This window comes from Candoia aspera, chromosome 2 (genome assembly GCF_035149785.1).
Source record: "Candoia aspera isolate rCanAsp1 chromosome 2, rCanAsp1.hap2, whole genome shotgun sequence".
In the NCBI taxonomy this organism is placed as follows: domain Eukaryota; kingdom Metazoa; phylum Chordata; class Lepidosauria; order Squamata; family Boidae; genus Candoia; species Candoia aspera.
The window spans coordinates 100,046,036-100,061,525 of record NC_086154.1 but is presented as its reverse complement, the minus strand read 5'-3'; the positions used below and the strand labels follow the sequence as shown (position 1 = coordinate 100,061,525).

General features: G+C 40.9%; 1 protein-coding gene across 3 annotated transcripts in view; it reads left to right on the top strand.

Annotated features, from left to right (window-relative positions):
- SHISA6 (shisa family member 6) overlaps positions 1–15,490 on the top strand; it is a 326,089-nt gene that overhangs the window by 295,115 nt on the left and 15,484 nt on the right. Inside the window, exon 4 of one of the 3 annotated variants that reach the window (XM_063292578.1) lies at positions 8,243–8,294. The exons of the other annotated variants lie outside the window; for them this stretch is intronic. Coding sequence (XP_063148648.1) covers positions 8,243–8,294 — 52 coding nt within the window. The remainder of the gene's footprint in view (positions 1–8,242; positions 8,295–15,490) is intronic. 3 annotated transcript variants of the gene reach the window in all.

The following is a 15,490-nucleotide window of genomic DNA, read 5'->3' as shown; positions in this document are numbered from 1 at the left end:
CATAAGATGCCATCCTCTTAGCAAATATGACAGTGCACAGGCAAATGGGTTGGATGATGGTGAATCATTGTAGGTTTAAAGACTTTACGGAGGCTGGATTAGGAAGTGTCCCATTTCCCTTTGTTCTTTTGACATTTCCTAATTCCACGTTCTTTTTGTAACTGAATGGTGGCTATTGAAGGTTGCTATGGAAGAAGTTAAAGTAAGACTTTGAGGGTAGAGGGTTCTGGATCAGTGCAGGAATTGAGGAACAGCATGGGATAACTCACCACAAAGCATGCAAAAGGCCTATGAAACTTAGCACCAGCTTTTAACCACCTCTTGCTCAGCTCAGGGCCACGGGTATGGCAGCAACATGAACACACCAGTCATGCCATCCTGACATTATTTTTGTTTGGCCCCTTCTGTTCAGAGAGAGGCATTGCCTGTTTGTCCATCCTGTAGCCTTCTCTCAGCTTGGGTGGTTTTCCTCACCTCTTCCTCTTGTTACACAGTGTGTTGAAAAAGTAGCAGGCTGCTTTATAGTGAACGTGGGGCTTGGTTTGTGACACCATTTAAAAGAAGGCTACAGAAGAGTTAGAGCCAGCGTCCGTGAAACAGAGCTCAAGATGTCATGATGAAGCGAGAAAGGCACATGCACACCTTTTATCAGACAGTTAGCAGACTCCTGGGAAAAGGAGAACAGACTCCTGGATTTAGAAAAGAAGATGCCAGAAGGATCAGGATGCTGATTGGAGAGGGAAACATTTAAAGAAACTGTGTAAATCAGCTTTGTGCAAGGCAATTAGCCCAGCAACTGGCAAGACTATAGAAGATCTGAAATGAAAGATTCCAGTGGAGTTTCACCACCGAGACAGAGGACTCCCGTGCTCTCAAAGAATCTAGCTGCTCTTCTAACTAGTGCCTAAGGGAGAATAGGGAAAGGAGTCCTACTGAGTGTTGGGTGCATGCTATCCCTCCATAAAATCCTTTTTCAAAATTTGCAAAATTTAGCTCCTTCAAGATGCCCAGTCACTGTCACTTTTGAACAGCTGATCAAATCCAGTGAGAAGAGCATGAGCACATGCTTGAAGAAGAGAGAAAAAGGAGAGTGATTCTAAGGAGGACTCGTTAAACCATAAGGCTAGGCAGAATTTCAAAGGCAAATTGTGTAATAGGATCCCCTGCTTTATTAAGTAAACTTTGTTGTACCAAAGAGCATTGAACAATGCCCCTGATAAGGAAGGACAGACCTGTTCCTGCTCAGCAATGTCTGAATGTGAGAAAAGAGCAAAAAATATAAGCCACTATCTTATGCAAACGCTGTTTGTGGATGCACATATGAAAGTGCATGGATGTGTGTATATTTCTGTGAGTTCTGTGTGCATGCTAAGGAAGACATCTTTGATTGTATAGATTTAAAACTTTTGGAAAGCGACACGGTGAGCCCATCTGCTCAGCTTCTAGAAGGTTTAGCTTGGAAGCATTGGGAATCACTGTGCTGTGGCTATTTTGGCACTCTGGATGGAGTGGTAAGCAGCCTCAAATAACTGAGATTATCTCTCCCCTTCCCCACTTTTTTTTTTTCGACATTGCTATTTGGTATCTTCAGCAGCCACATCCTGAGATTAATGTTATCTTTGGAAAATGAAAAGCTCTATTAATCTTTTATTTCCTTAACAGAGTTTCCCCAAAGACAACTACAGGCTCTGCTCAGTATCTGGGTGGTTACACATTAGCATGAATACCTATTTGTTTTCTCTGGCTGGCTCCAAGCAGCATGTTCCATTAGCAAAATTATATAATTAAATCCGAGATGATGCAGGAAGATCGACCACCATTTTCAACTGCTTTATTGCAATCGGGCACTCGTGGAACTCGCCCATAGAGGTGCTCTAGTGGGTCAGCAAGGCCACAGAGTATGCTGTGTGGGTGTCACGGGGAGTTTTCCCTTTTAAAAGGGAAAGTTCCAACCGATTAAAAAGAGGCTCGCTTTGATAGCCTTGGAGTGTGTAAATAAAATAAATCTTCTTTTCTTCATAAACATAACAACAGGGTATTAATTTTGTTCATCCTGTTAGAAATCACCTCTTTAAAAGCCATTTCTCTGAACTGCTCTGTTCTCTAAGCTGTTCTTTGTTGTATGCAAAGTTCTTAGGAGCTGTTGCAGCCATTAAGTGTTTAAGGTAGGGCACAATTATTTATATCTTTTTTTTTTTCCATTGGGGGTTAACCACCAAGACTCAGGACTTATGTAGCTTCATCAGGATTAGCTGTTTTATGCTTTCAGCCAAGCTGTGTCTGCAAACAGAGCTGTGCAAAGATTCAAAATTCTTAATCCTATTGGTGGGCCGAGAAATTTCACCAAATTTCTCCAGAAGACATTCTCCAATGGTTTCTCAGTCCACCAATAGCAGTAGTAATGGCAGGGCTGCCATCGGGGCAGGCGGGGTTGCATCACTGCAGTCACTGGGTCATAATTCTGCATTTTCTGCAGTGCATCAGGTCAGAGGCTTCTGCTGGATGGAAAGTTTGCATCAGAACGATGAAAGCTGCGTCACACTGAAAGCTCCACCCCTCTTGTATATCACAATGCACATTTTAAGAGGACACAGCTTGCATCATGACGATGCAACACTGCTTGTCATTTGACTCCCGCCCCACCAGGACATCTCTGCACCAGACTTAGTATTGTTCGAGGGCAATATGGGAGGACCAATTTCCAAAAATAGGTATTCAGAGGAAATCCACACAATTGCATTTTTTTAAAAAAAGGTGGTGAGAAAAAGAACATATTTCAGAATAATTCCACCCCCCCCCCCAAAAAAACAACGCTTTCTGTGAACTTTCTTCTCACTCGTAAAGTAGACTGAGGACACTGTTTGGGTACAGTGGTGTGGTGGACAATAATGGACAATTTATAGTCAGCTTCATCAATTCTTATCACAGAACCCTTTGGAGACCCGGTATTATGGCAAGAACTGGCCATTAAAAGAACTGTTATGGCTACCACAGAATAAGCTACAAGAGTATTTGCTTCTAAAGTTAATATATTAAAGCTGGTTTGTACCACGATAGTGCTAAAGACAATAACATAAGAAGATGGATTTAATATCTTTTAGGTTATAGGCAGATTCCAGAAGGGTTGCTATTTCCTTAAGCCCTATTTCCATCCCTGTGTCAATTAAAATGTTGGCTTTATTGCTCTTATGACTCCTGTAAAATGCCATGTGGGACATCTCAGGAAAAGAATAAAAAATAATACTCCTGATTTTGTAAAGCTCTTGATCTGTACTGTAGCCGTTCTTGTTGTTGTGTTCAACACAACACAACAACAACACAACAACAAGGATCCTTGAAGATATGCTATCCCTGGAACTTTAGGTAATGGCCATGGCTTAGCTTCATGACAGACAGAATTAGGTGGAGAAAATTACGTGGTCCGTGAGTTAGGGTGATGTTTTTCATAAAATATAAAAATGGTAGCTCTGAGGCTACTCCTTAACGCTATGCTGTTTTCATTCAGATATCAACTATTACCCCGAGATCTCTTTCTTGATCCCAATAATCAGTTGTAATGTTTTTTGGCCTGCAGACTCCAGACTTCAGTAGGAAGTAGAGCATTTTTTTCCCTTTTGTTAATGCCATTCTAATTTTCTACAGCATTCCTGCTTATAACTGCCACATACAAAATGTCTAGCTACATCAACACAAGCTATTCCGATACATCTTGATATTGAAGAAATACAAGGTGGCATTTTAATAATCAAAACTGGCCTTTTATCAAAGAAACATAGGTCTGTGCCTTCCCATTCCCTCCTTGTCAAAACATCAACTTTATTCACAGGCTCATCATCAATTGATTAGCCAGTTCCAAAATGTGCAAATCTGATGTGGACAACCTCAGACAACACTTTTTGACTCAGCTGCATCTTCTGAAGGGTCAGGGTACCTACCATGGATGAAGGTTAAATACAGCTATTCTAAGAGTCAGTTAATCTGTTCAAGCCAGCTGCATGTGTGATTCAAGCAACTCCTTTTTTTATTGTGCTGCAAAAGGATGGGCAGTGGGTGACACAGATCTTTAAAAGAAGGTCATCACAGTGGATATTGATGTCCTGTTTCACCAGAAATGAAAGGACAAATCATTCGTACCTCATCTTATCCTTGTTTTGTTATACACATAACCTCACTTACTCTTTATTTCAAATGTTTTTTTTTGTTTTTCACACATCTTCCTTTCACTCACAACTTGAGAAAGTGAAGTGCTGCAAACCAAAACAATGTATGTACTTCAGATCTAATTGACACTAAAGCCAACAAGAAACTTTTGATTATCAGATAATTTGAATCTATGTCTCCCATAACAAGTACTAGAGGCACTGTAATGGGAAAAAATAGAGTTTATCCTAAGAGTGACTTGTTTGTGCTGAATGTTGTTAACTATATCTTCTTTACCTTTTGTTGGTGACCTACATGTAAGCATACATATATTTAGTCAAATTCTGTCTCCAAGAGAACATGTAAAATGAGCTAAGGTTTACCCACATTGAACTATTTCCCCTTGGGCATTGCTCAGTTTAGGGCCAAGCAATTGGTACATTAAAAGTTGACAATGACATTTTGAAATCAGATAATACAATCAGTGGCAATGATTCAGCCCAAATGAATACCCATGCATAGATACAACTTGTCGGTTGTACTTCATGGTGTGTTCTCGGGAAAAGAGGCAGCTGCTTTAATGAGTGCAGACAAGAGCTAGAGTCTGTTCTTTCCAAAGCATCTGTTTGCCAGTTGTCCCCCAGTCTTCAGATTGTGAATGTTTCACTAACTGTTTTTTAAGGTCATGTGCTCATGCCACAACCTTCTCTCATCCCCAGCCCATAACTGAGGCCAGCTAACTTTGGGTTTTGTGGTGTTGTTTTGTTTTCTTCCTGGAGTGATATGGAAGTAATGCTTTCTCCTCTTGATACAAGGCTTGCTTTTGGTACTCAGTGTGGTGCTTGGTTGGTGACTGAACTGATGATGCAGTGGGAGGTTGCTCCTATTGGCCACTTTTGACAGGTTGCACACTGCAAGGGTACAGACAGCCTGCACAATGCCCAAAAAAGAAATGGGGTGACACATAGCCCCAGTTGAGAGTCAGGCTGCTCAGCAGGACACACTGCACAAGCTGTCAACAGCAAAAGTAACCTCCTGACAGCTCCTACTCACCCCATGGATCACTGCAGCACTCAGTGCCTGGGGGTAGTTGGTGATCCATGTGATGGGTAAGGCTTTCTGGTAAAGCAGGAGGAGAAAGCCTTTTTTGCTTTACCAAGACCTCCTCCTTCCTAGCATCTGATCCACAGGAGCAGGATGATGGAGGAGGTCTGGGTCTGCATTATTTGCTCAGTCCTTGTACCAGTTGATCACAATACACTATAATAATGATGATGATCTCTGCTCTAAAGCCCATCTTTTCCCAGATAACCTTGATACAAATTCCCATTTTTTTATCCCTAAGATTTACAGCACATAAACATAACTCCCTCACCATAGTGCCATAGTTCAGTAGCTGCAGGTGATCTGCAGAGTGGGTAGGGACTTCCCACTAAAACAGAAATAGTAAGCCTCTACTCATCCTGCAGATCAGGTATTAACAGGTAGATAAACCTACTATACCAGTCACCTGTCAAAACTCACTTCCTCCCCAGCTTCTACACACACAAATTAAGGGGAGTAGTTGGTGATGTTTTTCCCACCAGCAGGAAAATCCACCAGTTGCTGCATATTAACTTTCCCCCCTAGTAAACTGTTAGAACCGTACAATTCACTGGTTCATTAATGAGGCACCATACAGACCACCTACTGTATGCAGACAGAGCAAATTTATGGTAATATATTTTGTGCCACCTCAGGGACTGGGGGAAAGCACGTTAAAGCAGCTACTTGGATGTGCCCTTTGAATCAGAAATGCTGCATACCCCAAATACCTACCAATTAGGTAAAGGTAAAGGTTTCCCTTGACATTAAGTCCAGTCGTGTCCGACTCTAGGGGGCGGTGCTCATCTCCATTTCAAAGCCGAAGAGCTGGCGTTTGTCCACAGACACTTCCGTGGTCATGTGGCCGGCATGACTAAACGGAACGCCGTTACCTGCCCGCCGAAGTGGTACCTATTAACCTACCAATTAGTTTAATAGAAACTACAGTTTCCCAAAGCAGTATTAAGCTAAACACAATTGGAATTTAGAGTCGAACAAATGGTTCATAGGAGATCAACTTTTCTTTTTCTAAAAACAACTTTGGAGGAAAAGCTGCAGTGTATGATGGAGAGAGTAAGAATTCTCCTCTTCCCCCAAAATCCATGGCCCAGATCCAGATTTGTTTTTTGGAAGAAGAAAATTACATGGGAGAATCAACATAGGTCTCCCTTGTAATATTAGTTTGGCCCTGATTGTTTTGTGAATATCCAGGACCACATAATCACCCATGGCTAGAACTGCTGATGTTGCCAAATAATTTAAGTTGGTTAAATGCAAAATGGCTCATTCTGACCTAGGGCAAAGAGCAATAAAGGGGCAAACACACATCAATATCAGTAAGAGGAGGAAACATACTGCCTATGAAGACAAATTGCTGTGTTTTGTAAACTGCCTTGAGAGAGGTAGGCAATGGTTTATAAATGTTTAAACAGATAAATGAAAATGCTGGGAGATGGTTGATTTAGAGGGAGAGGCAACTAAGAAAGAACTTTGATAGAGTTCATAAAATGATGGAAAAATATGCCCCAGTTGCCCTGTTCTATTCTTGCTTAATCCAGTGGCGGGACAGATAACAGATCTTCACACGGTCCATTATTTGTGTCCTTTGCTATTAGAAGATGTAACAAGGGGTACTAACTTGGACAGCTTTATGTGAGATTATTCCTCAAATTCATGAAGAATAAGGGCTATCAATGGCTATTACAGTATGAGAGACGGTAGACCTCTGGGTACCAACTGAATAGGAGGTTGATTTATGAAAATAAGGAAATTGTTTGGTTTATGTAGCTGCTTTCCTTCCATCCATTTGTGGCTGTTCCAAGGGCAAGGTACCTAGTTCCTCCTGTGGGAATTCTGGAGGCCCTCATCTCTTATGCTGGTTTGTGCTTCAGTCCTTCAAATCAGGTTCAGAAAGTAATGTTAGGGAACTGCTGTTCAGCACTATTGCCATTGATCAAAAGAGTCTCTCCTTCCTCTCTCTTTTTAATATTTACATGAAATGGCTGGGATAGGTCATCTGAGATCTTAGTAAGATGTGCTAATGATATGCTAACCACATTCACCTCTACTGTCCTTTGTTGTCCAAAGCAGCAGCTAGTACTCTTGTATACTATCTAGATTTAACCATGTGCAGATAAAGGTGAGATTGAGGAATCTGCTGTTGGTCACTAGAAGGTCTGTTAGGGAACGGGATTCAATTTATTCTCAAAAGGATTGTGTTGTGTTCCACTGTGGATGGATTTTCAAAAGTGAGAGTGGCAAGGAATTTGCACCATTGCATTTAGTGTACTGGCTGCATCTGACCCTATGACAGAAACAAAATTAAGGAGCACCTTGGATCCACAGTCTATTGAGCCTCTGCCTATCACTGGAACTTTATCCTGAAAAGCAGTCAGATAACTCAACCATCTTACTAACCTGTGGGAGCAGGAGCAAGCCCTTGCTGCTGGCCTTGACCCAATATCCATGTGTTGAACACAAACATCTAAAGGGAAACACTTACATCTGGGCTCCTTTATGCTCCCATCTAGGGATTCCCTCTTTGGAGATCCATCCTCAGTGATGGCATTTACTTGGCAGGCAGCCTGAAGAGCGCAACCCTGTCTCTCCGTCCAGATCTGCGCAATGTATGCTGCACATGGGAGCCCATGAATAGGAAGCCTTCTTCATGCCTGGAATCTGAGTTAGAAAAGCTCCAAAACACTCTAGTTTACAAGCTCTGTGCCAAAATTTGTGTCACAGTTGCCCCTGAACATGTTTCCTCCTTTGCTGAATATCCAGTTTGTAGCCTCAGCACAATGGGTGTTGTTATTCATTAATATGTTTCTCTAGCAATTGAAATTTTGAGAGGCCAACATGAAAGACGCTTCTCCTTTGTTAAACATTTTCTTCTCCTTAATCATGCAGAAATTTCCCATGAATAATGTGAGATATAATTATTACCTGCAGCTCTGCTGAGCCTTCATAAGCTGCTCCTAAAAAGGCATTTTCTTTTTATTGAATTTCAGATGACCAAGAGCAAAATTATAACCACCTGCTGTTAAGTACTGCAAACCAGACACCATCACATGGTAAGACAATAAGCAAGAGATTATCACATTTACCAATGCTGTGACTTTTCTGTTTCTGCCAGTTATCCTTTGCTGGTGCATTGCTTAACCAATGTCAATAGAATATTTTATGACATGATTCTTGTAAAAGAAGTATTTATTCTATTGATGGTATTGCATGATAAGTCACACTGTTAACAATGGGAAAATAAATATGACCTGTTCACTCATATCCAGCAGAGCTATGTCTAGAATCATATGCCTTCCTGCTTCTCAGCTGCCACCACTGTCTGCCTTAGTTTATAGAGAGAGATGCAGTGACCTGCTTAAACAGGACAGAGTTTAATCATCACTGCATGTCGTTATTCTGCTCATGGCATTTGCCAAATGAAATCATAGCAAGTTTATCCTCCAAGATAGCTGCTAGGAATACTGGGTCTGGAGGTATGCAAAGCTTCGGACTAGCCAGGTTCACCTCCTTCCTTAATTAATTCTTCTCATATAATCTCTACTACATTTGCAGAGGCATGTCTGAAATTTAAGAAATGTTTTCTTTTTGTGATACTTATATAGATGTGCTTGAGCTCCAGAATTAGTTCTCCAGTTTCAAGTGATAAGTATGACCACTCAGTTGGTTGATTTCTTATGTAAGAAGTGCCCAACTTGTAATAGACCTAAGCTAACCAACTGACAAAAGAAGGGAATGGCAACCCAAAGTAAATAAAGAGATGGCTAGGGAGCATCTGGCTACATGAATGAGTTTAATTTTCCAGAACCAGACTGATTACAGCTAAGAGTTTTGCAGGAACTTACAGAGGTCACTTCAAAGCCTTTTTCTGTGACCTTTAGTTTAGTTGGCCATAAGAATGTAATGGGTGTAGTGTAGCCTAACTTCAGTAAAGCATTCAACAAAATCTCCCAAGGGATTCTATAGAGAAGAGGGCAAAACAATCATAACCAAGGAGTACATGGCAATAGTTCCAGATGAAGCTTGAAGGAAGCATTGAGTGACAAACCACAGGGTTGCATTCTAGGTCTTGTGCTGTTCAACATATTTATAAATGACTATGATGAGGAGTTAGAAAATAAAATTATCAACTTTGCAGAATACACAAAGATAAGGAGAGGGTTTTTTTGTTGGAGGCATCAGCAAATCAGCATGCCTCATTAGCATGTGGATGAGTTCATTCTAGGATGCAAATTCTCTATGTGCTTCTGGAGGAAGCTGTTTGTTGCCCCTCCCACATTCTTTTGTCTCTTCCTTCTTCTTCCTCCATCTGGGAAGGAAGGAACCATGTGGCTGCTCTTTCTATCTGTGGGCCATGCTTGGGCCTAGAGCCATGAGCTTGCCCCTTTCTGCATGCAACTCTTAGCAGCAATGAGGGCTAAGAGTTAATTCAGTTTAGGGAAAGAAAGAACAAGAATCGTTTTTTTTTAATGGATGTAACTGGACCAAATAAATCAGTAAGACTCTTTTTTACTTACTTTTGAACCTACTTTGTCTAAGTGTGTAATACTTTATGCTTGGGTGGGCTAAGTGTGTAAGATCAATAACCTATATTTCTCTAACGTGCTCATTAATGCCATTTTAGATAATATTCTTTTTCTGTTCGTGCTTTTTTGCTGTATTAAGCTCTGCTTCATTCAGTGGTCCTAGCTGTCCACTAATGTCTTTTTTTAAAAAAAAACTTATTTATTTAAAGATTTATATGGCAGCCTAACTCACAAAAATATGACTCCAGGTAGCACACAACTGTGAAACAAACCTCAACAACAACAAATAACCAAAAAAAACCAAGCCCTAAATCATGCATTTGGGGCATAACCACATATACTCAATCTCCCAGAATGAGCCCAGCTAACATCCTAGCTCCAACACTTGAGGGATAGCAATCACCTTACAGGATAGTCAGGAGAATCTTGAGAAGCTGCAACAATGGGCAGAGACCAGCAAGATAATGTTTAACAGTGACCAATGCATTTGGGTGGGAAAAAACAAAGGTACCATATAGGATGTGGGGGGGGGGCATGTTTGGCAGCAGTACATGCAAAAAGAATCTGGGTGTCTTGGTGGAGCACAAGCTGAACATGTGCCAAGAAGGTGATGCAGCTGCAAATAAAAAGCAAATACAACTCCTAAGTTACATCAACAGATGTATCGTGTCAAGATCAGGAAAAAACATTGTTTCTCACTATTTTGCATCAGTCAGACTGCACTTAGAATATTATGGGCACTGCAGTTTAGGAAGGACATTGACAAACTAGAGCTGGTCCAGAGGAGAGCAACCATGACAATAAGGGGCCTGGAAAAGAATATAAGGTAGACTTACAGGCATTTGGTATGTTTAGCTTGGAGAAGAAAAGACTGGAGAAAGATGTACTATAATGTCTTCAAGCATGTGAAGGGTTGTCATGTAGAAGATGGGGGTGGATTGTTCTGATTTATTTCAGAAGACAGGACAAGAAACGGGGTTTAAATTACAAGGAAGTAGATTTTGATTGGACATCAGGAAAAATGTCCTTAAAGTGAAAGCTGTTCAGTAATGGAAAAGACTGCCCTGACAGGTGCTCAACTCCTCTTTGCTGGAGGGGTATAAACTGAGACTGGATGGCTGTCTGTTAGGGCTGTTATAATAGTAGATTCCTGCACTGGGCAATGGGTTGGACTAGATGATCTCCAAGGTCCCTTTCAATCCTTACATTCTCTGATTCTATAATCACCCTCCCCCCAGATGTTGCTGAAATCCCATCCTCACCCAGGCCCGCAGCTGGGGTCTGTGTCACCCGGGGCAAACATGGATTCCACGCCCATTTTGGCGCCCCCCCGGCGCAGCGCCTGGGGCACATGCCCCGCTGGCCGCCCTCTAGTTGCGGCCCTGCCCTCACCCCTGAGCAGGATGACTGGGACTGCTGGATGTTATCACTTAACAAGTCCGTACGTTTTCCCCCTCTGTGTGCCCTGAGGTTTCCTGAGAAATTTATTGAATCCCATCATCCAAATCCTCCAGACCTAACAATCCCATTTTCCCATGCAGGTTTTTAACCTTTTTCTTTTCTCGTTCGTGGGGTCCCTTGCACAATCCAGAGCTGCTTTTCATCCTACTTCAGTGCTTTGCTCTCAAGTTTCTTACAGCCATGGCTGCTTCTGTAGACACAAAAAGATGATTCAAAAGTTGGGGCAAACTATCCCCATGCGCAGAGACGTCCTCCATAATCCTCCTCACTGGCACCTGTTTTGTATTCTTTCCCGCTCAAAATAATTCTCAGCTTACTATGCAGCAAGATGCAGCCTGGCTTTCTTCGCACTTAGTTTTTCTTTTTCTTTCTTAATGTGTTCTTTCCCATCCCTTCATCAACACCAGGAGGGCCTCTGTTAGCTTTACATCTCCAATAAAAGTCCCAACATGTACTTGTCAGTGTCTCTTTTGCCATCTTGCAGCACATCCTATATGGATATACTGTGTCTCATTCATTATTTCTATATAGGTACTGTATAGAGACATATCTGTAAGTATATATAGGCAAAGGTGCATATCTGCATGAATAAGTATGTAGATCCATACATATGTATGTATTCCTTAGGCTGGTGTTAAGTTTGGTAACTACAGCAAAACTCACAAATCGCTGTACTTGAGACTGTGCAGTGTTTGAAAGTGGTGCCTCTATAATACATTGCCTTATACTTTAAAAAAAGAAGTCTTGAACCAACTAGGTCATTTTCATAAGGCAACAACCCAAGTGCTGTCCTTTTCGTCAGTGTGTCAGTGTCAACAAAATAAGAAGTAGGTCTAGCAGCAAAGCCAAATAGTTATGCTCTGTGTGAAGTAAATTGGAGAAGTGAAAGGCTAAGATTTCATACCTGACTTTAAAAAAAAAGTTAGATTCACAACACCACCTTTAGTTTTTATAATCAGAGTGCAGCCAAAGAAAGGTAATGAACAGACTCTTTTTACAGCTATTGTGCTGCAAAAGTGAGGGGTAATAAGCGAACACAAGCTCAGTTTTGCAGCTCATAGTCCAGAGGGAGAAGAACCAAGATGCTGCTCAAACTCAGTGATGGCTTGCTGTATCTGGTATGAACCACACTGTGACCCCAGAAATGAACCCAGTTTATACTTTCCGAGATTCAACTTAGTTTGAAATTCAAGGGCTTTTTTTCCCAGTCTCATGCATTGTTTTGAAATATATCACTTAGAAGCAGAGGACAAACAACATGTGAAATACTCTTAGTTCCCCCTTCATATTCCAAATGTGAAATTTTACCTCAAAATGTAACGTTCAAGTGCTTTAAACTTCATGGGTTGCTTATTTTGAATTGGATGCTCACCTACGAAATGCTGCCAAGCACTTAATATCACTGCATGTCATCTCCTGATATGAATATAATTATCTCCCACATGTCCCACTCTGCCAATTCATATATCCACTGTCAAAATACTGTGATCTGCATTCCACAGTATTGACAACCACTTTCAGGATGACCTTAACCGAGTCACTATCTCAGGATCGCACCTGGCCTTTGAGTGTGTATAATTTTTCCTAGAATTTTCTTAATATAGAAACTTTGTTATAAGTTTTGGTCAGAAAATTCTATCACAAAATTCAGAGAAATGCAAATATCAAAGGATAATTGTGTTTCCATCTGTTGTTTGGAGAACAACCCAGTTTGCATTACAATGCAAATCAGACCACTTTTTTTTCCTTCATCACTCAAAAGTAGTTTCGATTTCATTAGGGTCTGCGAATACGATGATAAATGCGAGCCAGTAAATACACATTCTGCTCATGATTTTTTAATTTTGTTCTCTCTCTGATTTATGGTCTATTTTCTCATAGATTGGCAATGACCCATTTGAGGACCATAATGTTATCCATAAATCTCTTGGGTTTGAATTTGTGTATATTTGTGTACATCTGAGGACAGCATAAGGGAGCCAGGATTTGGAAGGGCCATGGCAAGCAGATGCCAGGGCAGTGGGCAACAGCTGGCAAAACACTGAAGAGAACCAAATACTTGAACAAACTAGAAATAAAAGGGCAAAGGAGAGCATTGGCATGGGTCTGAGATGGCCAGGCCCAGAAAAGAGAGGGTGTTCCTCCCATACATTTTCTATGATAGAATCAATATAAGTTTTAGTCTGTATGTTCCACTCTGCTTAACAGATGACTCTACAGAGACCAAAATTGGGTTCATTCCTGGTCCTGCTGTTCTTCTGCCTTGCTATCCCTGCCTGTTCACTCCTTAGTGTATCAGTCCTGACGGCCCTCTCCTGATCTTGCAATCTCCTCAAAGCTATCCCAGGTTTAAAGCCAACACTGGCCAAGCTGCTAACTGAAGGAAGGAGTTGCTGAGGAAGAGAGAGACCATCTGGGAACATTCAGGAGTAAAAAGGGAGGCTGAGAGATACTAATGCCAACTATAGCCTCAGCACCACAGCAGGAAGGGAAAGGCTCCTATAGAAGAATTCAAGAGGGTCTGTGCTATTCTGAGCTAGACTCTGTGCAGACTGAGGAAGGTGCCTGGGAAAAGAGCCTTGCCTTGAAGCAGCTAACCTAACAGGAATAAGGACTGGGCCTGTGGAATGCTTTAGCTTCAAAGGGGAAGAGGTGCTGTGAAGCACATGACTTAAATCAGCTGCACCTTTTCTGTAGCAAGGGATGTTCTGTGATTTCAGTTATGTATTCACAATTTAAGAACAGTAACACAACTGAGTGATTGATGTGATCAGTAACATTGTCAATCTTGAAGAAGGACTAGAAAATGTACTACTTTACTTGATGGATTTTGTTTTTCATCATTGCTTTCACAGTATAATTTGAAAACCACCTCCAAACCCTTACAGCTGGCAGTCTATAAATGTTTAACTGAATAAATAAATATTGTGTAGGTCTCACTCTCTGAACATGGAACATGCATTGTCTCTGGAACTTTCTGGCAAGATCTGCACTGCCTAGAACAATCTGCCTATGAGCAGTAAGAAGATTCACAGCCCAGTATAGTTTCGTCTCCAGAAAATCTTTTTGACATCGCTCAATGTAGCTCACAATTGTCAGCTGCGTGCACTGCATGATCAAAGAGGCGAAGATGGCAGAGACCATCTGGAAATTCAAAAATTATTCATCAAAATTCCTATTGCTCTTTCTAAAAATCACTGATATCTCCATAGCTCTAGTGTTATTGGTTCAGTTGTTGCCTCTTATGCTAGAAGAGCCACAAAGTCGAATAACTGAAATAGGCAACGTAATTTTCTTGAATCCTTCAGTGCTCCAAATTTAATTGCTGTGCATTGTGAGTCTGGGTGATTTTAAAAAAATAGAAAGAATCAATTGTGTTCTGTGTACTGTAGTCAGTTAATCTATCGATTAAGCAATTAAACTGCCAATTTGCATAAGGATAAAAATCACTTCAGGAACAACAACAAAAAGGTCCTTGTTGGTAAATTATGCCCATATATGCCACATCAGAATTCCTGTCTTAATAACTGTTCCTATAACAGAGAAAAGGAGAAATGCCTTTTTTAAGATGATACTTCTATCTGCACTAAGTTCTCCTCAGGGGAAGGCAGTAGCTCAACTGACAGAGCAGATACAGCAAGGCATCTTTTGATTCACGATTCATTTTTTTTAAATGAGAGTCTAGATGCTCCCTCCATAAAACCTTAGTGAAGCCCCTCCTCAAAAATAAGCTTTTAGCACTGGGGGCATATTTTCAACTTCAGTAAATTGAATTACATTTTCATTTTTTTCCAATACTTTTATTAAGGATTATATTATACAGATAAAACTAATACATGAACCAAATACAAAACTACATTAAAAAAAGAAAAAAATATTAAAGTGCAGAACCCCCACCCCAAAAAAAAGAAAAAAAGAGGGAAAGAATAAGAAGAAACTTCCCCCTTCATCCCCAGCAATATATTCAAGATTAACAACTTATAACTGTCTCTGTCCTAACAGTGAGTATCACACTGAGATGAGGAGTAGTTCTCTAGTGTTTATTACTGCTACATAAACAGAATCCTAACAAACTGAATAAGCGTGGGAAAAACCCAGACATATAAACCCCAAAAGCTAAGGCGGGCCTGATCTGTGTCTCTTTGAATGGCTGCTTAATTCCTCAGTACTACGCATGCGTTTTCCACCCTGGATGGGAGCCCCTTCCTGCTCACCATAATTACTCATGACAGTCTCTTAAAATACAACCAAATACATCTTCA